This window comes from Nyctereutes procyonoides, unplaced genomic scaffold (assembly GCF_905146905.1).
Source record: "Nyctereutes procyonoides isolate TBG_1078 unplaced genomic scaffold, NYPRO_anot_genome, whole genome shotgun sequence".
NCBI lineage: Eukaryota > Metazoa > Chordata > Mammalia > Carnivora > Canidae > Nyctereutes > Nyctereutes procyonoides.
The window spans coordinates 81,418,715-81,441,818 of NW_026575140.1; the positions used below are offsets into that span (position 1 = coordinate 81,418,715).

The following is a 23,104-nucleotide window of genomic DNA, read 5'->3' on the forward strand; positions in this document are numbered from 1 at the left end:
GACGAGGTCAAGCTCGAGTTTTTTCTTTTCTCTCTTTTCTTCTTTCTTGGAGAGCGAGCGAGCCAGCGCGCGTGGAGCCAGTGTGAGCGCAGGGCCGCGGCGGGGCGCTCAGGACCCCGGGTCCGCCCCGACGTGCGCGGAATCCGGAGCGGGCGGCCGGCGCCTCCGCCTTAACCGGGGGACGGAGAGGGGCGCCCGGCTGGCCTCGCAGGGCGGCAGGAGGAGGGAAGGACTGCGGCCCGGGGCTGCTTCCCTCCCCGACCCGGGACGGCGCCCGGGCTGCAGGCCGTGCCCGGGAGGAGGGGCCGGGGGCCGGGCCGCCTCGCCGCTTCCGGAGGAGCCGGGGAGCCGGGCGGCCGCCAGCCGGGCCTGCGCGCCGACTTCCCCTCGCCGCGGCGGCCGCAGCGCGGGAGCCCGAGCCCGAGCCCGAGCCCGAGCCCGAGCCCGAGCCCCCGGCCGCCCAGCGGAGGGGTCGCCGCCGCCCACGCGCAGGTGGGCCCGGGCGGGGGCGGGGTGTCTGCGGTGGGGGGGCGGGGGCAAGGGGGTGCCGGCGGTGGGGAGGGCGGGGGGAGGGGTGCCCACGGGGCGGGGGGCGGGGGGCGGGGTGCCCGCGGTGGGGGGGCGGACCCCCAGGGACCGCGGCACCCTGCGCCCCGGCCGTGCCTGCCCCGGGCCTGGGGAGGACCGCCGCCTCTCTGTGGCCCCCGTACCTGGCTGCCGCTGCGCCCGGAACAGGGAAACTGGGCGAACTGGCTCTCCTAGCCGGCTGCCCGCCTGTGGGTCGCCGAGGAGCGCGTGCAGGGAGCCCCCGGCCCTCGGTGCGGCGGGAGAGCCGCGCCCGGTGCGCCCATGTTCCCCGGCGGTGTTTCTGCCGCAGCCTCCTCACATCCCTTGCGCTTCCTGCCCAGCGAGGGCAGGGCTGTGGTCGGGCTCCCGACCCAGGGAGGGGTGTCTGGGCTGGCGCCGAGCGGTGCCGGGGTGACAGCGCCGTCCTCCCCCCGCCCCCCGCCCCCTCCCCCCGGGACGGGTGAATCAGGAATCCCAACAGCCCTGGTAAGTCGCGGGGAGGCAGCCCCGAGAACTACCGGGCCTGAGGGCACCTAGAGCCACGAATGTGGCTGTCAGAGAAGGTCCCGTCTAGTTATTTCTTCTTTTACCCTGTAAAAAAAATCTTGAAATACGATCTGCGCTCAGAATTGCACAATCGTGAGTGTGCAGCTTACCCGGCTTTCACACAGTGAACGTTTTCTGTGCAACCCGCGTCCAGGGTCAATAAGACAGCACGGGCCCCCCAGCAGCCCTGTGTCCACTTCCAGTGATGGCGTTCATCTAAGGGGAACTGTTATCCTGGCTTCTCACATCAAAGTGTACTTGGTTTTGGACTTTTGATAATATGGGCTCCTGTACCTGCTTTTGGTGTCGGGTACTTCAGTCTCAGCCTGTGAGATGCAGCCATACTGCACTTAGCAGTGGCTCATTTATCTCAACTGACCTGTAGTTTTGCACTGTGCAATTTATTTCTACTTTCTGCTGGACACTTGGGTTGATGGACGTGGGCTGTTTCCAGTTTGGGTTTTTGTTTTTTTTTTAAACAGTACTGGGAGGATTCTTGTGGCTGTCTCTTGGTGGACATATGTAGCAGCTCTGTTGGGTATATTCCTAACAGTGGAATTGCTGGGTGTGTTTCGGTTCAGCTTTAGCATACTTTAGTGCCAAACGGCTTTCCAAAGTGGTTGTACGAGTTTACACTCCCACCAGCAGTGAGTTCCTATTCCTCAACATCCTTAACAATACTTGATATTGTCTTTTTTCATTGTAGCCATTCTGTTCAGTGTAGGCAGTGCTGTTGCACTGAGGTTTTAATTTGCATTTCTCTTATGACTAATGAATCCGCATCTTTTCGTGCCTATTGGACATTTGGGTATCATTTTTGCCAAGTGTTCTTCTGCCCATTTTTTTCAGTAGATTGTCTCTTTCTTACTGGTTTGCAATAGTTCTTAAATATTCTGGTTATGAAACATTTATTGGATATGCATTTTTGAAATCTCTTCTCAGGAGATTGCATTTTCACTCTTTTGAAGATGTCTTTTGAGGAACAAAAGTACAAAAGTTCTTCATTTTCATCTTGCCCAATTTATCTTTCCCCCCCTCCTCCTTGTATGGTTGTGTTTTTTATGATCAGTTGAAAAAAAACCTTTGCTTACCCCACGGGGTAGTGGGTGGGCATGAGTGAAGGTGGTCAGATCAGAAGGTACAAACTCCCATTATAAAGTAAAGAAATCCTGGAGATGTAACTCTACAGCATGGTGACTAGAGTGCAAAACTGTATTGCATATTTGAAGGTTGCTAACAGAGTGGATTTATTCTCATCACAAGAAAAAAATGTGTAACTGTGTAGTGATGGATGTTAGCTAGACTTACTGTGGTGATCATCTCAGCATATATATATATTTATCAGATGATTGTATTGTGCACCTGAAACTGTTATATGTCAATTACATCTCAATTTTAAATAATCAGAAGGTAAAGTCAGGAAGATAATCTCCTGTATTTTCCTCAAAAGCTTTATTGTGATTCTCACTTGTATCTACCATCCATTTGAAATTAAGTTTTTTGTATGGTGTGAGATATGGGCTAAGATTTATTTTTTTCCACAAGCCTATCAAAATTGATGCAGCACCATTTTCCCCAATGCATGGCAGTGTCAGCCTTGTCATAAATCAGGAGACTATGGATGGGAGTCTGTTTTGGATACCCTGTCCTTCTGTCCACCCTGTGTACTTGTGCGCCAATATATGATAGGTGTTGATTATTCTGGTGGTGGAAGCTCTCAGCATTGTTTTTCTTTAAAATCTTAAGGTTTTTTTTTTTTTTTAAATCTAACTATGCCTCCCAAAGCCCTTTAGAAATATATATAAAAAGGAAAAAATGTATAAAAAGTAGTCATTTTGTAAGCTCAATAGGGCACTAATGTAAAGGTTATGCAGAATTTGTAAACCATATCCATCCATAAAGTTACTGCTGACGCAATCTATAGTACATCCAGTGCTGTGTATCTACATCAGATCTACTGCAAAGTAAATACAAATTTGCATCCTTTTAGTTAAAATGAGCTTTAGTACCTATAGGATTCTGTTTCAGAACAAAGAGAATTTTTTTAAAAAGATTTATTTATTTGACAGAGCGAGTGAGGGAGAGAGCACAAGTAGGAGGAACGGCAGAGGGAGGAGAAGCAGACTCCCTGCTCAGCATCCCAGGCCCCTGGGATTTGAGGCTCCAATTCGAGGCTCCATCCCAGGCCCCTGGGATCACGACCTGATCCAAAGGCAGATGCTCAACCAACCACTGAGCCATCCAGGCGTCCCTATAATTAAATTTTTAAAAATAGGTGCTGTTATACACACACATGCACATGTATATACTTTCTGACATTTTTAAAGTCTTCAAGATTTACAAAATATAGTGTTGAAAGCATGTGTGCCAGCGAACATGATTTATTTTAATGCAGGTCATAAGACTTTAGTTAATCAACCAGAATTCGGTGACTGTTTTCTGCCTGCTAGAGTCCCATCTTAAATTTCACTTTATAGTAGAGTCAGTCATTTGGAATTTATCTCATAAATTCAATCCCAAGATTTACTGGGCTGCTTTCAATCATTTCACTGCTTATAAATGTTAAGTAACAATATAAATTGAGACTAGTGGCTCCTTGTTTCAAAGTTTCCTAGACAGCTCTTCAAAAACAGATTCTCAGGCCCCATTTCTGAAATACTGAATAAGGTTTTCCAGGAGTATCTCTCCCTCCCTCTCTCTCTCTCTATATATATATATATATATATACACACACACACATATATATATATATATCTACATATATATATATATATATATCTTTTGAGTATCTGTATTTTTTTAAAAGCTCTCTAGGTGATAATGATATGCAGCTTGGTTTGAGAACCACAGACATAACCCATTAGACCAATCTTTTAGGTACATCAGAATCCTGGGGTGCGTGTTTAAAAATCAATTTCCCAAGCTTTACCCAGAGATTTACTTTAGTAAATTTGGGAACGGGGCACGGGAACTGGCATTTTATTTATTTATTTATTTTTCTGGAACTGGCATTTTAAACCATAACTGCAGTTAGTCCCTTCCCTGTATTTGTTTTCTGGGCTGCAAAACAAATTACCACAAATGCAGCAGTATACACCAACACCTATTTATTATCTCATAGTTTCTGTGGGTCAAGGGCCCAGGCAAAGCTTAGCTGAGTCGTCTGCTGGGGTCTGACCTGGCCTCAGTCCAGGTATTAGCAGTGGCTACAGTGCCACTGGGGATCCAAATGGGGAAGAATCTACTACCAAGCTTCCATAGGTTGTTTCTGTTGGCAGAATTAATCTCCGTGTTTTCTTGCTGGCTGTCAGCTGGAGATCACTTCTCCTCTAGAGGTTACTTCTAGAGATCATGCAGCTTCTAGAGGCTGCGCAATTTCTTGACACTGACCCTCTCACAACACAACTGGCAAACTGTTCAAAGTCAGTAAATGAATCTCTTTCTAGTCTGCTAAGATGAATTTAAACACACACCCACGTTCATATGTCAGTATGACACAATATTCATATATATGCTATATTCACATGTACACATCTTTTTTTTTTAATACATTTTTATTTTAAGTAATCTCTACACCCAATGTGTGGCTCAAATTCAGGACTCCAAGTTCAAGAATCATACGTTCGGTTCAACCGACTGAGCCAGCCAGGCACTCCACATGTTCACATCTTACTAGTAAATAAATACACACAGTGTATGTATATATACATATAAATGCATATACACACATACACCTCCTGTATACAGTAATGTAACCAGGTGAGAGACATTCCATAATCTTTGCCATATTCAATTGGTTACAAGTTATGAGTCTGGCCCACACTTGCAGGTGCGAACATGGGGGGCCACCCTAGGGCTTGTCTACTAGTCTGCAGACCACTCTTAAAACACAGTATTGTATCTATCAAGTTATTAACAATTAAACTGAGCATTGTAAGTGACACTGCTCTGCAAGTCCTAACAATCCTGCCCAAGAAGTATTTTAGCAAATGTTTGAGAAGCAAACTTAACCTTCTTTTTTTTTAAGATTTATTTATTTTATTCAGAGAGAGAGAGAGAGAGAGAGAGAGAGAGTCAGAGACACAGGTAGAGGGAGAAGCAGGCTCCATGCAGGGAGCCCGATGTGGGACTCGATCCCGGGTCTCCAGGGTCACACCCCAGGCTGCAGGCGGCGCTAAACCACTGTGCCACTGGGGCTGCCCCAAACTTAACCTTTTTTTTTTTTTTTAAGATTTTTTATTTTATTCATTCATGAGAGACACAGAGTGAGAGAGAGAGAGAGAGAGAGAGAGAGAGAGAGAGAGAGAGAGGCAGAGACACAGGCAGAGGAGAACCAGGCTCCATGCAGGGAGCCCGATGCGGGACTCAATCCTGAGTCTCCAGGATCACGCCCCGGGCTGCAGGCTGCACGAAACCGCTGCACCACCGGAGCTGCCCCAAACTTAACCTTCTTAAAGTCAAAATCAAGTGTAAGGATAATTTATTGATCAAAGAAGTGAAAAACTATTTCAAACAATTTTTAAATCTTTAAAGAGACCAGCCTTTAGCACTCAGATTCAATGCTTCTTCAGTTCACTAGCATGACCTACAAAGATAGTTTAATAGTTTACTACTGCTTCTGTAACAAATCACCAAAGACATAGTGGCTTAATATGACATTTATTAGTTTACAGTTGTGGCAGTCAGAAGTCTAAAATGGATCAGTAGGGCTATGTTCCTTCTGAATGCTCTAAAGAATCAATGTACTTGCCTTTTCCAGCTTCTAGAGGCTGTCTGCATTCCCTGCTCATGGCCCCACAACCTCTGTTGTCACTTCTCTCACCTTGACCCTCCTGCCTTCCTCTTAAAAGGAGGATTACATTGAGCCCTCTCTGATAATCCAGGATATTCTTCATATCTCAAGATCCTTAATCCTGGGGATCCCTGGGTGGCTCAGTGGTTTAGCACCTGCTGTTGGTTCAGGGCATGATTCTGGAGTCCCAGGATCGAGTCCCACATCGGGCTCCCTGCATGGAACCTTCTTCTCCCTCTGCCTGTGTCTCTGCCTCTCTCTCTGTGTCTCTCATGAATAAGTAAATACAGTATTTGGGGGGGGGGGGGGAGAGATCCTTAATCTCATCTGCAAAATCTATTTTTGCCATGGAAGGTAGCATATACACTGGTTCTAAGGATTAGGATGTGGACATCTTTATGGGACTGTTATCTTGTCCACCACAGACAGTGATTCCAGCTTAACAGAAATGTAATATGAATTATATAAGATACTTATTCTAAAATTGTATGTCTTCATAGGTTTCAGTACTTTCCCTGTAAAATAGATGTTGGAGACCTGTTAGGTATTGGATAATACTTAATACACTTTGTTTTGTACAGTGAAACTTTGTAATATTTCCCTCAAATAATATATTCCTACATATAATACTGCAAAAGCATGCTAAAAAACATTAAAGGTATCATGCTGTTGCTTTTTTTTTAAAGATGCTTTTACTAGTTTTCTTTTTATTATTTTTTTAAAGATTATTTATTTATTTATTCATGAGAGACATAGAAGGAGAGAAAGGCAGAGACACAGGCAGAGGGAGAAGCAGGCTCGATGGAGGCAGCCCGACGTGGGACTCGATCCCAGGTCTCCAGGACCACACCCCGGGCTGAAGGCGGCGCCAAACGGCTGAGCCACCAGGGCTTCCCTTTTACTAGTTTTCTATCAAGCCTTTGTAATTATCTACAAAGTAGGTGTTTATGGGGGATCCCTGGGTGGCTCAGCAGTTTGGCGCCTGCCTTTGGCCCGGGGCGTCGGTCCTGGAGTCCCGGGATCGAGTCCCACATCGGGCTCCCTGCATGGAGCCTGCTTCTCCCTCCTCCTGTGTCTCTGCCTCTCTCTCGCTCTCTCATAAATAAATCTAAAAAAAAAAAAAAAAAAGTAGGTGTTTAGGTATATGTCATTTTACTTTATGAAGTTTTTAAAGATTTTATTTATTCATGAGAGACAGAGAGAGAGAGAGAGAGAGAGAGAGAGAGAGGCAGAGACACAGGCAGAGGGAGAAGCAGGCTCCATGCAGGGAGCCCAGTGTGGGACTTGACCCTGGATCCCGGGTTCACCCCCCACCCTGTCCCCGCCCTTGGCCAAAGGCAGAGGCTCCACTGCTGAGCCACCCAGGGATCCCTTTATGAAGTTTTTAAAAACATAAGGAAAAGGGACTAGACCTAAGGCCACACAACGAATCCAAGGCTAAACAGAACTAGTGATTAGACCTTCCATTTGGAGATTCAGGATCAGTCTTCTGTTTGACAACGACACGTCCTCCATCCCAGTATATGACTAGTACTAAATCTTGTAAAGGTTAAAGCATATTTGGTGTGATAGCTCATAGTTTCAAGTAGACAGTGTAGAGGGTTAATGGAATTTATCTGCCATCTTGCTCAATTATCCTATGTCAAAGATGCTGTTTTTTCCTGTATTTAAACTTTTCCATAGCATTAGTCACAAGGGCTTATACCAACACACTTATAGTGGGATATGCCTTCAGGCAACTGGATTGCTTCTTAACCAAGCGATGAAAAAGGCAATTACCAAAAACCAGCATCTATGTATGGCCAAATGGGCAAGTCACACCATAAAATGAGAAACTGAAACTTTTAACCTACATCTGTTAAGAGTATGATGTTAACTTCTAATCTTTAAACTACATTAAGAGTATCAAACGATTCTCCAGTTTGTAAGTCTGTCAAAGCCAAATAATGAATTTTGAAAATTAAAGCAAAATTGACAAAATATTTAAAAAATATAAAAACCCAGAAACATTATGTCTATTGCTGGGGGATAAGAAAGGACATCTCGAATGGCTGAAATGAAGATGCTAAGGGACAGCCACCCTAGACCTGGAAAAGGATTTCAAAATCGATGGTTATCGGGCACTGCCTTAACTTCAGCGTACCACTCAGGCTGTCTGAAACCCAAAGAATAGGAGGTGGGAAAAGAAACACATACATGCCAATGTTCCCTGTTTCATGTCCCCTTGGCTGGCCTAGCAGCCAACTGCTCTTCTCTTTCAAGTTGTCTCTGGATCCTGTGCCCACTGCACTTCTTCTTTCTGTCCCCTTGCTGCAGTGGTTTAAGTTCTTTTTTTTTTTTTTTTTTGAACTTTGATACAGTTTCATGAATCATCAGTAACACATCTGATTGTCACAGGCTTGGCATAAAGGTGTATAGCATTTAGCAGTGAGTAGAGAATCATCCTCAACATTAAATAACATTCTTTCAATTTGAAAATTTATGTTTTTCACAAAATAAGTTGTTTTCCTGTGAGTTCCTGCGGTCTGTTTTGACCTCTGTGGATAGGTCAGAGTGAGAAAGCAACTCTCTGCCCACTGCTCCAGCTCTGGAGCCAAGTCTTGACCAGCTTTTCATGTCAGGAATGTTACTGAAACACTGAGACTCCAACCTCAGAGGAGGGAGGGCTCTGCTCCACATAGTGTCCTCTCAGAAACCTAAGCTGAAAGAGACTCCACCAACAGGGACATCTTGGTCATTGTGGGAAGGAAACATAATTTGCCCACTGAAGAGATGCTTGGTCCTCTCATTTCCATATAAATTTAGAAGCAGTTTGACGATCCCCACCCCCCTACAAAAAAAAAAATTCCATAATTTGGATAACACTGATCTTAAGATTAGTTTGGGCAAAATTACAATTCTGAGTCTTCTAAACCATGAACATAATATATCCCTCCAATCTCTCAATTATTTAAAATACATACTAACCCATACTATTTTCTGAACATTATATGCCATGAATCATTAGCATTTTACATAACTTATGTTCACAATAAAGCTGCAAAGTCCTAGTTTTATTTTTTATTTTATTCATGAGAGACACAGAAAAAGAGAGGCAGAGACACCGGCAGAGAGAGAAGCAGGCTCCATGCAGGGAGCCCAATGTGGATCTCGATCCTGCAATACCAGGATCATGCCCTGGGCTGAAGGTAGGCCTTCAACCGCTGAGCCATCCAGGTGTCCTGAGAAGTCTAGTTTTATTTCCATTTCAAGGACAGAGAAGCCAAAACTTAGCAAGATTAAGTAGCTTACCAAAGAACACAGTTAAGAGGTGAGAATCCAGGCATTCTGCTGGTAGTCTGTAGACTTCATTATGTGACACTACCTCCCTGAGCTGATGGGTAAGGGAGAAGGGAAAGGAGGGAGAGAGGGGTGTTTCAATGGGCCGATGGATAGGTGGATGGAGGAACTATTTAGGGGAAGGTAGACTAGAAGAAAAGTCTCCCAAGGTTTCTTGCATGTGCTATTACCCAGCATCTGTCTATCTGGGTACATAATTATTTGTCCTCCAATTTCAGCATTGACACAGGAAGTCCTTGTTTGTTTGTGAAACTATTTCTCCTTCTACTTTGAAGGATAGTTTTGTTATCCTGGATAGAGTATTTGTGACTGGAGATTTTTTTCCCTCCCAGCTCTTTGAATATATCATGCCTTCTGGCTTGGAGAGTTTGTGCTAAAAATCTGTGACTAGACTTACGGGTTTTCCCTTGTAAGTAACCATCTCCTTTTGTCTTGCTGCTTTTAAGATTTTTTTTCCCCCTTATTACCATATTTTGCCAGTTTAATGATAATACGTTGTGGTGTGGATCAGCCTTTGTTGGGGGTTCTCCGAGTCTTGGATCTGGATATCTGTTTCCTTCCTCAGATTAGGGAAGTTTTCAGCTATTATTTCTTCAAATTTTCTGCCACCTTTTCTCTCTCTTCTCCTTCTGGGATCCCTAGAATACGAATGTTTATCGTGTGTTATTTGATGGAGTTACTGAGTTCCCTAAGTCTACCCTTGTTTTGCGTAATCCTTTTTTTGTTGTTGTTGTTCAGTTTGCTTACCTTCTGTTACTTTATCTTCTGTGTCAATAATTTGTTCCTTTGCTTCTTTCATCCTGTTGTTCATTGCATTCCTCCTGTTTCCAACCTCATTTATTGGCAACTCTCTTACCTCTCAACAATCCTGTCTTATCTGTGCCACATTGGTCTCCGTGAAGCCTTCGACTGCCATCTCAAGTCCACACAGCATCCTTACGAGTGGTCCTCTAAATTCTCATTTAGATTCTATCAGACAGGGATCCCTGGGTGGCGCAGCGGTTTAGCGCCTGCCTTTGGCCCAGGGCGCGATCCTGGAGACCCGGGATCGAATCCCACGTCGGGCTTCCGGTGCATGGAGCCTGCTTCTCCCTCTGCCTGTGTCTCTGCCAATCTCTCTCTCTGTGTGACTATCATAAATAAAAAAAAAAAAAAAAAATTAAAAAAAAATATATCATTTAAAAAAAAAAAAAGATTCTATCAGACATCCTTACTTCTGTTTTTCTTATTCTGGCCATGGCCTTATTTTGTCCTTTCTCTTGGTATAAATTCCTCTGTGTTTGCATTTTTGTCTGAGTCTCCGCCTCCTTCTCCGTTGTTAGAAAAAGCCAGTTGTTTCCTGCTCCTGAAAGCGACGGCCTCGTGAAGGAGGGGTCGTGTAGGGCCCGCGCGCGGCCTGGCTTCTCGTTAGTGTGTCTGGTGTGTGCGGGGTGCACCGTGCGGCTGCGTTTGGGCTGCCGCTCCCTTCACACCAGGCGTCTGCAGAGGCTCCGTGGCGAGTTTTAAGCAGGTGTGCTCTGGTTCGCTTGTTAGAGACCTGATGCTCCTTCCACGAGCGCTGAAGGCCGCGGGGCATCACGTCGGTAGACGCGGCGAGGGCAGGGGTTGGTGCAGGTGTTCTGGCGGAGGGGCCGCCGTGTGTGGGGGGCGGGCGGGGGGTTAGCGGGCCGCAGCCTGGCCCCGCGGAGCTGCCGGGGCTGCTGGCCCTGCCGCGGCCGGCCTCTGTTCCCGGACGGGAGTCTCCGCTCGGCGAACGCGGCCACGCCCCAGGCGCCCCTCGCACGCCCGCGTCCCGTCCTCTGCCCTCTCTCCGGGAGCAGCGCCGCGCCCGCGGGGCTCTACCGCAGCCGAGTGCTCCGGCCTTCAGGCCTCCGGGCGGGCCGCAAAACCTCGCAGACCCCCGCCCCCCTCACCTCCACAGCCCGGCGCTCTGGGGCCGGTTCTCCGCGCGCTGAGCCTCGGCACTTCCCGCCGACCTCGGTGTGGCCGCTTCTCCCCCTGCAGGTGCGGGGTGTGTCCTCCCGGCGATTCCCGGGGGGGGGGTCCTCGGGGCGGCTCCAGAGCCCCCTCGCCGTGTGCCCGCGCCGGCCGCGAGCCGGGACGCTGCTGCGCGGCCGCCATCTTCCCCGCCCTCCCGCCCCGGAAGTGCGCGTCCAGAGCTTCCGGCCGGCTGCCCCGCCCCCGAGCCCCAGGTGCGCCGGCCAGGTGCGGCGGCGGCGGCGGCGGCGGCGCGTCCCTAGCGCAGCGTCCCTCGCGCAGCTGCCCTCCCTCGCGGAGCTCCCAGACCTGCCGCCGTGGCAGAGGTGGGACGGGGTAGGGAGGGAGGCCGAGCCTCTGTCCGGCACCGGGAGAGAACATCTCGGGCCCACGCGCTGGGACAGAGTAAGTTAAGGACACCTTTTGTGATCCCCTCTCTCCGTCTCTTCCAGGATGGCTGTTCCCTAAGGTCAAGACTGAGCCCCCTCCCTTCTCTCGCTTTACCAATGCCTGGTCTCATGGGGTCAGTTTTGAGCCCAACACTATGGCATCGTCAACCTCCTTCCCAGCTCCTCGCTCCCGGTCCAGGAAGCCTGTGGGCAAGGTGGCTGGTGAGTGGAAGCCGACTCCTCCTCCCTCCGCTCTTGTTCGTGGCGATGGGCGAACTCCTCCGTGTTCCTGTGGGCCACGTGGCAGGGCTGCCCGGCCCTAACGCGGCAGGAGGTGCAGGAAGGCCGACGATGGTGGGCGCTGGCCTTGACCTCAGAGCCCAGGTGTTCGTGGTGAGCGAGGGGAGAGGCACGCACCAGAACCTTCAGTCCTTTGGGCCCACAGCTCTTCCATGTGCGCTCCGCTAATTTTCCCAACATGGAAACCTGGGTGCTGAGCACGTGGCATTATGTTTCTTGTCATCTAAGTCCTTCAGAACCATTCAGAGGAGGGAGCGAAGCAGAGTGAGAAAAATCAACCTCCAGAACACTGAACTCTGTGACCTTACCAAAAGCTGGGGAAGCTGAGGGATACCGTATACCAGACACTGCATTGTTTCAGTTATCCTTCAACAACATTTTTTTTTTTAAGATTTTATTCATTTGTTCATGACAGACACACAGAGAGAGGCAGAGACACAGGCAGAGAGAGAAGCAGGCTCCATGCAGAGAGCGCGATGCAGGACTCGATCCCAGGACCCCGGGATCACAAGCTGAGCGGAAGGCAGATGCTCAACCGCTGAGCCACCCAGCTGCCCCCTCAACAATTAAAATGAATCTGTTACAGATGAGGAAATGGAAGATATAGAGCTGCAGGCTGCAGGTTCACAATGAGATCTATGCCTGGCTCTAAAGTACAGGCTGAATCACTAGGCTCTCTGCTCTTCGGGAGCTCTGAGCAGTAACCCTCTTCCTTGCTTTTGTTTTATCATTCAGAAACAATCTGAGATTTCTCAGGGCCAAATAGATGCCAGTCCCTCTCCTCTTTCCCTCCCATAACGGGTAGCCTACCTTAATCTAAATCCACCTCCCCTCACTGCAGAAAGTGGGTTTGGGAACTGATTGATCCTTACCAGCTTAACACGGCTCTACTTACCAACTAGCAGATGGCTGGTTAGCACTAGCTGGAAGTTCTGGGCAGAATAAGCCTCTGGAATAGGGCAAAGACATCTTTCCTAATCAGGCTGGTGAAAGTCAGACTTATTTCCTTTCCTCTCCGCCCCCCCCCCCCAATATTGTTGTTATACCAAAGGTGTTTTGTTTATTTAATTATTGAAGTATAATTGACATACAACATTATATTAGTTTCAGGGGTACAATATAATGATTCATTCAGTATTTGTAAATATTGTGAAATGATCACCACAAGATTTAGTTAACATCCATTACTATAGATAAAGAACTTTTTTTTTCTTGTAGTGAGAACTTTTAAGGTTTCCTCTCTTGACAGCTTTGTAATATGGAATACAGTATTATTAACTATAGCCAGTATGCTTATATATTGCATTCTCATGACTCATAAAACAGCCAGAGTTTTTATGACTTCTGCAAACCTTTAAAGATAATGGAGCCTTTTTTTTTTTTTTTTAAAGATTTTTTTTTTTTAATTTTTTTATTTATTTATGATAGTCACAGAGAGAGAGAGAGAGAGAGAGAGGCAGAGACACAGGCAGAGGGAGAAGCAGGCTCCATGCACCGGGAGCCTGACGTGGGATTCGATCCCGGGTCTCCAGGATCGCGCCCTGGGCCAAAGGCAGGCGCCAAACCGCTGCGCTACCCAGGGATCCCGATAATGGAGCCTTTAAGGCAAGTCTTGAAGCATGTACAAAATAGCAGAGCAGCAGGTCTCTGAGAGAGTAAGGTGGCATGGTTTGCCAGTGTGGGGAGATGGGTGGGCCTGCCTGGGTGGGGTCCTCTGTGCAAGGCCATGAGGACGCAATCTGGTAAGAATACCCGGCCCAAGCAGTGTTTCTGTCTCCACAGACTGGTTCAGGCAGGTCCTGTCGAAGACCTCCAAGAAGCTGTCTGACTCTGCAGAAAGTACCTCCAGTGATGTTTCACAGCCCAGGTCCAAGGACAACCCCCCACCCCTGGGCCTCAGCTCAGCCGTGTCTCCCAACTCCCCATCAACACATGTGGGTGCCAGCAGCAGCAGCAGCAGTGGCAGTAGTGGCCGCTGGAGCAAGGACTATGATGTGTGTGTGTGCCACAGTGAGGAGGACCTGGTGGCTGCCCAGGAGCTGGTCTCCTACCTGGAGGGCAGCACGGCCAGCCTGCGCTGCTTCCTACAGCTTCGGGATTCGACCCCAGGCGGTGCCATCGTGTCCGAGCTGTGCCACGCACTGAGCAGCAGTCACTGCCGTGTACTGCTCATCACCCCGGGCTTCCTGCAGGACCCATGGTGCAAGTACCAGATGCTACAGGCCCTGAGTGAGGCCCCTGGGGCAGAGGGCCGCACCATCCCCCTGATGTCAGGCCTCACCAGAGCTGCCTACCCTGCTGAGCTCCGGTTCATGTACTTTGTGGACGGCCGGGGACCCGATGGTGGCTTTCACCAAGTCAAGGAAGCTGTCATGCGCTGTAAGCTATTGGGGAGGAAAGAGAAAGGAAAGGTGGCTCGGCCACAGCAGCTGATCTACTTTGGCTTTAGGGACACAGCCACTGTAGCCCAGTAGCTCAGAATGCAGGCTCTGGAAAAGGCTGTTACTTGTGGAAGTCATTTGACCCCTTTGTATGTGGATTTCCCCATTGGTAAAATGAGAATGATACTAAGTACCTAAATAAGTATATTCACTATACAAGTGATCAGATCAGGCCCTGCACCTGTAAAGTACTCATAACAGGCAAAGCCTTCCACATACCAAGTTCTCAATAAATATCAGCTGTTATCATTATAAGTATCACTAGTATTAGGTTTCTCTCACGGAAGTCAGGTTGATGTCCACCCAGAGCCAGGAAAATGCCAGGAGGGACACTGGCTCTTAGTAAGGCAAAATGGTGCAAAATAATAGAAAAGAATTATGTATCTGGGGGTGGGGGTGGGCATTACATTACAATCGGTTTGGAAGTAGAATAGATGAAAAGGTAGAAGAGGCAAGGCCTACTGGGGGAAATAGATGCTGGGATTTGGGAAGGGTGACAAGCCCTGTGATTCTGTTTGCTCTTTCAGATCTGCAGACCATCAGCTGACATTTCTTACATCACCACGGAACCCAGAAAGTTGGAGTGAAGCTGGAAATCGAGTTAGAGAGCTCAGGGCCCACAGGGTCTTGGATTCCAGCAGATGTGACGAGGTGTAAGGAAACAGAGTTTGTAGCACTTTATATGTGATCCTGGGGTCAGATTGCCCATCAGACACCCCTTACTGTGGGCTCCCCAGGAAGGTCATGGGGAAGCTGGGGACTCCCCCAGGAAGGTCATGGGGAAGCTGGGGACTCCCCCAGGAAGGCATGAGGAAACTGGGGACTCCCCAGGAAGGCCATGGGGAAGCCAGAAATTGTAGGTGGCAGGAGGTCCAGATACCAAGATGATCACCAGTGTTTTGCCTCTTGTCTAACTGGACACATGACGCCTGGCATGTACCTACATCTTCTTCCCCTAGAGTTGGCTGCTATAAAGATACATCCCCCCCTGAAGAGGTGACTCACCTGGTTCTTTCATGACCTAGAAGCCTACACTGCATGCTTCAGCAGGGATGGTTTCACCAGTTGCTTGGCATTAGGAGAAAGCAACAGGTACCAAGTCCTTCACACACTACTGCCCTTCTCTTTCCCGGTGACATTGTTCACTTCACAAGGCTACATGAAAGATGCACTCAGCACCGTACTGTATTTATTTCTATTCCGTGTGTATCACAGACCTAGAAAGCATCCTGAATTAGGATGTGGGCAGGGAGCAGGTGGGGTGAAGAAAAGGAAAAGCTCAGCCCCTAGCCCTGGGTCAGGAGCCACCCACCGATGCTTTGACTCACGGGGGCCCCATCAAATGTCTGACTAGAACTCGGGCTTCTACAAGCTTCTTTACCTCTGTACTAAGGGAGCTCAGCAGCTTTCTTCTGGCCAATGATTGTGTACCTTGTAGGACAAAGTTTCATTCGTCTGCTCTCAATAAGTCTGTTGTTGAACCGAAATGAACTTTTTCCCCAATCTGTAGTTGTATGCCTCTTCTCTCACTTCCCCCTGCCATGTTCCCTCCTTTCACAGAGACATCTATTTGAGATATAATTAACATATTAACATTAGTTTCAGGTGTAAAACATGAGTTGGCATTTGTATATATAATGAAAAAAATTTGAATTATGGATTATTTCATTACATACAAAAAAGTTATAATGTTCACTCATGTATCTTCCACGCAGCTTAAGAAGCAAAACCTTGCAATCCTGATGGTGCTGCCTTTGTGTGCCCTTAATCCCCTTCTCTCCCTTCTCTTCTGAGATTTAGCATTCTGAATTTTTAATTTTATCACTGATAGCTTTTCATTTATACATCCCTGACAACATGTTTATCTTTACATGGTTTTGTGCTGTATGTAAATGGCATTATAATGTTTGTATTCTACAAATTTTTCATTTACGACATAACAAGATTTATCGATGTGGATGTATATAACGCCAGGAAATTCACTTTTGTTCCAGTATGTAAACAGACCACTATTTAGCCACATTCTTTTTTTTTTTTTTTTTTTAAGATTATTTATGAGAGAGAGAAAGAGAAGCGGGCTCCATGCAGGGAGCCCCACATGGGACTGGATCCCGGGACTCCAGGATCACGCCCCCCGGCCAAAGGCAGGCGCTAAATTGCTGAGCGACCCAGGCATCCCCTTAGCCACATTCTTTTGCAAACGGACATTTAATTGTTTCCCATTTGTTGCTATCAAAGTGAATGAGCTTATGAATAATTTGTACATGTTTCCATGAATATTTTTGTACATGTTTCCATGAGCGAGATTTTCTAGGATTTAGCCTAGATGAGGAACAGCTGGGTAGTAAATACACATCTTCAGTTTGGGTAGAAAATACCAACTTTGTTTCCAAACTGGTTTTGTCAATTTATATTCCTACCATTTGTGTATAGGATTTCCCACTTTTTCATGTTCTAACACTTAATCATCAGATTGTAAAATGTTTGCTGATCTGGCGGGTGAAAACTGGTATCTATTGCCATATTCTTTTTTTCTTTTTAGCCTTTTTTTTTTTTTAATTTGTTTTTTTTTTTTTTTTTAAAGTGTCCTTTTTTTTTTTTTTTTTTTTTTTTATTTATTTACGATAGTCACAGAGAGAGAGAGAGAGGCAGAGACACAGGCAGAGGGAGAAGCAGGCTCCATGCACCGGGAGCCCGATGTGGGATTCGATCCCGGGCCTCCAGGATCGCGCCCTGGGCCAAAGGCAGGCGCCAAACCGCTGCGCCACCCAGGGATCCCTTTTTTTAATTTGTGATAGTCAGAGAGAGAGAGAGAGAGGCAGAGACACAGGCAGAGGGAGAAGCAGGCTCCATGCACCGGGAGCCCGATGTGGGATTCGATCCCGGGTCTCCAGGATCGCGCCCTGGGCCAAAGGCAGGCGCCAAACCGCTGCGCCACCCAGGGATCCCCTTTTTAGCCTTTTTTATGAAAAATTCTATGTATATCATATACCAAAGGGGAATAGAAAAATCTGATGAATTCCTTGTATACCCATCACCCAGCTTCAACAGTTACCAACTCAGCTTTGAAGCAAATCCCAGGCATTATTCCTGCGTATTAAAGCTATGTATGGGGGATCCCTGGGTGGTTCAGCAGTTTAGCGCCTGCCTTCCGCCCAGGGCGTGATCCTACAGTCCCGCATCGGGCTCCCTGCATGGAGCCTGCTTCTCCCTCTGCCTGTGTCTCTGCCTCTCTCTGTCTCTCATGAATAAATAAATAAAATCTTTAAAAAATAAAACTGAGTATGTTTTTAGGAGTCTTAAAAAAAAAATATATATATATATATACATATTTTTTAAAAAATAGAAAGCTTTATTTTTTTAATATAGAAGCTTTTACTTTTACCTCTTACTGTAACCTGTGCTTTTGTCTTATTTAGGAAATCCTTCCCCATTCCTATAATTTCTTCTGGAGTTATTTCCCATTTAGGTCTTTAACCCACCAGGATGTTTTGCTTGGGTTTGATTATGTTGTTGTTCTTGGTTTCTAAGTCAAAGGTCCAATTTGTTTTCCCATTTGAATTGCCATTCTTTACTAACTACTAGTCGTCCATCCTTTCCTCCCACCAGTTGTGATGTCACTGCTGCCATTATATTGTCACACGTGGGGGTCTCTTCTGTTTGTGTATCCTTGCATCAGTGACACGCTGGCTCACTTAACTATGGTTTTTAAGAAGTTTTAATGCCTATTAGTATTTTCATTGGTGTTAGATGAGAGATTAATTTGGGAAGAATTGGGTCTTTTATACTGAATCTTTCCATAAAAATGCTGTCTTCATTATTGATATCTTTACTTTTTTGTTTTTTATTTTTTTTTTAGATTTTATTTATTCGTGACAGAGAGAGAGAGATAGGCAGAGACACAGGCAGAGGGAGAAGTAGGCTCCGTGCAGGGAGCCTGCCGTGGGACTCAATCCCCGGTCTCCAGGATCACACCCCGGGCTGAAGGTGACGCTAAACCGTTGAGCCACCGGGGCTGCCCTATTGATATCTTTAAATGTAAAGTTTTATAATTAGTAACTTGTATTAGATATATTCCTTAGTACTTCATATTTTCTGTTGCCACTGTAAAAGGTACTTTTTTTTTTAATCTATTACTGGTAGAAAGGATCATAATTACTTTACATATTGATCTAATATTTAGCAACCTGCTGAATTACTTAAAAAACCACAGACTTTGTTGGGTTTCTATAAAGACAATCATATAATTTGCAAAACAAAACAAAAAACTTTAGTTCCTTGTCTTTTTTTGCTTCCTAGTACCACCAGCCAGTATGTTGAAAGTGACTATAGCTACTATCTTTGTTTCATTTATGCTTTTAAAGGGAATGCTTCCAAGTTTTCTCCATTAAATGTGATATTTGTTATCAATTTTTGGTTTGGCACAAATTTTCTTTAACAAGTTGTAAGTTTTCTGTTTCTGGTTAAGAGTTTTACTTATCATGCATGCATTTTAAATTTAGTCTACAATGTCCCCATCTACTGAGATGGTATGTTTTTCCCCCCTTTTAAATCAGTTAATATAATGAATAACATTCTTTTTTTTTTTTTGTTTAAAGATTATTTATTTGTGGGGAGGTGCAAGCACACAAAGAGGGAAAAGGAGGCTCCCCGCTGAGCAGGGACCTCCCTCCACCAAGGGGCTCTGTCTCAGGACCCCAAGATCATGACCTGAGCTGAAGGCACATGCTTAAACTACTGAGCCACCCAGGCGTCCCAATATTTGACTTCCTAATTTTTTTTAAGATTTTATTTATTTATTCATGAGAGACACAGAGAGAGAGAGGCAGAGACATAGGCAGAGGGAGAAGCAGGCTCCCTGCGAGGAGCCCAATGTGGGACTCAATCCCAGGACCCCAGGATCACGACCTGAGCCAAAGGCAGGTGCTCAACCACTGAGCAACCCAGGTGCCCCAGCAAATAACCTTAAATATCTTAGTCTCCTTTAGTGGGAGAGCTTTTGTTTTGTTTTTAATAGTTGGCCCTTTCGTTGAGGTTGTGGACCTTAGAGATCTTGGCCCTAAGGGAAATCCTCTCTTCTAATCCCTCACCTTGCACAAGCCCCAAGGGCTTGTCTCCCGTGCCTTAAACATCACATTGAAAATCCAAGGCTCTAGAAACAAGCAATCACTCTTAGAACTTAAGCTTCAGTGTCCACTTAACCATTCTATAGATTCATGCTCCCACATTTTTCATTTCTGAAAATTTAATTCAGAGAGCAGCAGTATAACCAAATGGATATTTTTAATTTTGCAGCCAGAATGTCAGGTGTTCTTAGCTGACCTGTTTTTAGAATATCTCATCTATCATAAGGCCTGAAATTTGGGAGAAGTTTTGAGATTCTTCAAGAAGACTGAAAGATTAATCCTTATTGACAGATGAAGTCTTGCCAGTAATAACCTAGTTATCTAACATAGTTAAACTTTCTGTGATCATAGTAATGATCCACATGTCTGTGCTGTCCAGTGTGATAGCCAGTCGCCATATGAGGCTATCAAGCATTTGAAACATGGCCACACGACCGAGGAACTGAATTTTTATTTTATCTAATTCTAAGTAATTCAAATGTAAATATCTCCATATAGCTAGTGGCTATTAGATGGGACAGTGCAGGGCCTTCTAATGTTTCCAAACAAATGGAACTAAAAAATGATCAACAGACAAATGCCTATGAGCCGAGTGAAGCCCTGTGGTGTTGCTGTAAAGGTCCGCTGCACTCTGCTGTCTGGTATTCTAATAGGTCCTCTTGGAGGCTGAGGCTTCCTAGGAGTTCGTCCTTTCCTTGAACCAGGACTTCTTACAACTGCAATTCTGACCTTACAAATATATTTTTTAAAATATTTTATTTATTCATGAGAGACACAGCGAGAGGCAGAGACACAGGCAGAGGGAGAAGCAGGCTCCATGCAGGGACTCCTGCAACGCGGATCTTGATCCTGGGACCTCAGGAACCTGGGCTGAAGTTAGGCGCTCAACCGCTTACCTAAATATTTAATTTTTTAAATTTTTTTATTTTTTTGAATTTTATAAATTATTTTTTATTGGTGTTCAATTTGCCAACATATAGAATAACACCCAGTGCTCATCCCATCAAGTGCCCCCCTCAGTGGCACCCAGTCACCGCCCCCCCCCCCGCCCACCTCCCCTTCCACCACCCCTAGTTCGTTTCCCAGGGTTAGGAGTCTTTCATGTTCTGTCTCCCTTCCTGATATTTCCCACTCATTTTTTCTCCTTTCCCCTTTATTCCCTTTCACTATTTTATGGTCAACTAATATTCAACAAAGGAGGAAAGACTATCCACTGGAAAAAAGACAGTCTCTTCAATAAATGGTGCTGGGAAAATTGGACATCCACATGCAGAAGAATGAAACTAGACCACTCTTGCACCATACACAAAGATAAACTCAAAATGGATGAAAGATCTTAATGTGAGACAAGATTCCATCAAAATCCTAGAGGAGAACACAGGCAACATCCTTTTTGAACTTGGCCACAGTAACTTGCAAGATTCATCCATGAAGGCAAGAGAAACAAAAGCAAAAATGAACTATTGGGACTTCATCAAGATAAGAAGCTTCTACACAGCAAAAGAAACAGTCAACAAAACTAAAAGACAACCTACAGAATGGGAGAAGATATTTGCAAATGACCTATCAGATAAAGGGCTAGTTTCCAAGATCTATAAAGAACTTATTAAACTCCACAGCAAAGAAACAAACAATCCAATCATGAAATGGGCAAAAGACAAGAGAAATCTCACAGAGGAAGACACAGACATGGCCAACGTGCACATGAGGAAATGCTCTGCATCACTGGCCATCAGGGAAATACAAATCAAAACCACAATGAGATACCACCTCACACCGGTGAGAATGGGGAAAATTAACAAGGCAGGAAACAACAAATGTTGGAGAGGATGTGGAGAAAGGGGAACCCTCCTGCACTGTTGGTGGGAATGTGAACGGGTGCAGCCACCCTGGAAAACTGTGTGGAGGTTCCTCAAAGAGTTAAAAATAGACCTGCCCTACGACCCAGCAATTGCACTGTTAGGGATTTACCCCAAAGATTCAGATGCAATGAAACGCCGGGACACCTGCACCCCGATGTTTCTAGCAGCAATGTCCACAATAGCCAAACTGTGGAAGGAGCCTCGGTGTCCATCGAAAGATGATGGATAAAGAAGATGTGGTTTATGTATACAGTGGGATATTACTCAGCCATTAGAAACGACAAATACCCACCATTTGCTTCGACGTGGACGGAACTGGAGGGTATTATCCTGAGTGAAATAAGTCAATCGGAGAAGGACAAACATTATATGGTCCTACATATTTTAATCACAATTATACCGGGGCAGCCTGGGTGGCTCAGCAGTTTAGCGCCGCCTTCGGCCCAGGGTGTGATCCAGGAGTCCCGCATCCTGCTCCCTGCATGGAGCCTACTTCTCCCTCTGCCTGTGTCTCTACCTCTCTCGCTCTGTGTGTCTCATGAGTAAATAAAATCTTTTAAAAAAAATAATCACAATTATAGCTGTGTTGGTGAATTTGCCACTAATGAATTAAATCTTTTTTTTTTAAATTAAATCTCTTAATTTCATTTTCTATTTATTCTTCGCTCACTACATTCCAGGCACAAGGGCCATTTTTGTTTCCAAAATGTGTTTAGTTCATTACTGCATTAGAGTCGTCAACATTCTGACATCTCTGTCTCAAATACATGTTCCCTGGTCTCTTCACAGGCTGGTTCCTTCTCATTGTTCAAATCTCAGTTCACTGTCACCTCCATGAGAAGCCACCCATGACCACCTTATCTCCTCCCTACCCCCAGGCTCTATCACATTGTCCTGTTTTACTCTATCACTCATTCATTATCTAAAATTATCCTATTTAGGGATCCCTGGATGGCTCAGCAGTTTAGCGCCTGCCTTGGGCCCAGGGCGTGATCCTGGAGACCCGGGATCGAGTCCCACATCAGGCTCCCTGCATGGGGCCTGCTTCTCCCTCTGCCTGCGTCTCTGCCTCTCTCTCTCTTGGTCTCTCATGAATAAATAAATAAATAAATAAATAAATAAATAAATAAATAAATAAATCTTTAAAAAAATAAAATTATCCTATTTGTTTACCTCATCTCTATTTGAATATGAATTCTATAAAAGTAGAGATTCCCCCTTGGCTTGTTCAGGATGGACAGTGTTTGACACAAAGAAAATGGAAGCCTAGAGACTAGAGTGACTTCCCCAAAGCTGCACAGCTGGTCAGTGTTGGGGCCAGACTTCATGGCTCCTAATCCTGGGCTCTTTTTGTTAAAACACAGATACTCTGCTTGAAGTACGCCTGGGTGGCTCAGTGGTTAAGCATCTTCCTTCGGCTCAAGTCGTGATCCCGGGGTCCTTGGATGGAGTCCCGCATCAGGCTCCCTCCGAGGGAACCTGCTTCTGCATCTACCTATGTCTCTGCCTCTCTGTGTCTTTCATGAATAAATAAAAATCTTTAAAAAAATGATACTCTGCTCAAATTCTCTTTCAGAGAGAGAAGAGAAAGAGAAAGGGCAAGAAGGGTGTGGGGATATGGGGAGGGGAGCAGGAAGCTGCTTAAGGCGTGGGGAAGGGGAGAGGAAAAAAGGGAAAGAGAATGCATACTTAGAAATTTCCATAAGAGCTATGCCTTGAATTTTGCTATAGCCATTCAACCACAAAAGACATTTGTTCTAGTCTT

The 23,104-nt window shown here is 45.9% G+C and overlaps 1 protein-coding gene and 1 long non-coding RNA gene across 5 annotated transcripts; one reads left to right on the forward strand and one right to left on the reverse strand.

The window, feature by feature from the left end:
* Positions 1 to 65: 65 nt before the first annotated feature.
* TIRAP (TIR domain containing adaptor protein) lies at positions 66 to 22,895 on the forward strand. Of its 4 annotated transcripts, XR_008661854.1 has the most exons (5): positions 122 to 492; positions 11,674 to 11,832; positions 13,693 to 14,289; positions 14,879 to 15,004; positions 22,704 to 22,895. XR_008661854.1 is itself a non-coding variant. In XM_055305158.1 (4 exons), the coding sequence occupies exons 2-4, from the start codon at positions 11,766 to 11,768 to the stop codon at positions 14,896 to 14,898; spliced, it is 684 nt and encodes a 227-aa protein (XP_055161133.1). In that variant the 5' UTR covers positions 66 to 82; positions 11,674 to 11,765; the 3' UTR covers positions 14,899 to 15,344. The 4 variants fall into 4 exon arrangements, 3 of the variants coding, with proteins under 3 accessions (XP_055161133.1, XP_055161131.1, XP_055161132.1); XM_055305158.1 differs by lacking the exons at positions 122 to 492; positions 22,704 to 22,895 and adding an exon at positions 66 to 82 and having other exon boundaries at positions 14,879 to 15,344; XM_055305156.1 differs by lacking the exon at positions 22,704 to 22,895 and having other exon boundaries at positions 14,879 to 15,344.
* On the reverse strand, positions 8,953 to 11,364 carry LOC129496816 (uncharacterized). Its single transcript, XR_008661855.1, has 2 exons — positions 10,459 to 11,364; positions 8,953 to 10,374 (listed from the first exon to the last, which is right to left on the reverse strand). It is a non-coding gene; the product is annotated as an uncharacterized LOC129496816 (long non-coding RNA).
* Positions 22,896 to 23,104: the final 209 nt, after the last annotated feature.

Excerpts from the sequence above, each read along its gene's own strand:
- TIRAP (XM_055305158.1), top strand. The coding sequence starts at position 11,766 with ATGGCATCGTCAACCTCCTTCCCAGCTCCTCGCTCCCGGTCCAGGAAG. Across the intron at positions 11,833-13,692 it reads GCCTGTGGGCAAGGTGGCTG|ACTGGTTCAGGCAGGTCCTG; the intron begins GTGAGTGGAAGC and ends CTGTCTCCACAG. Across the intron at positions 14,290-14,878 it reads CAAGGAAGCTGTCATGCGCT|ATCTGCAGACCATCAGCTGA; the intron begins GTAAGCTATTGG and ends TTGCTCTTTCAG.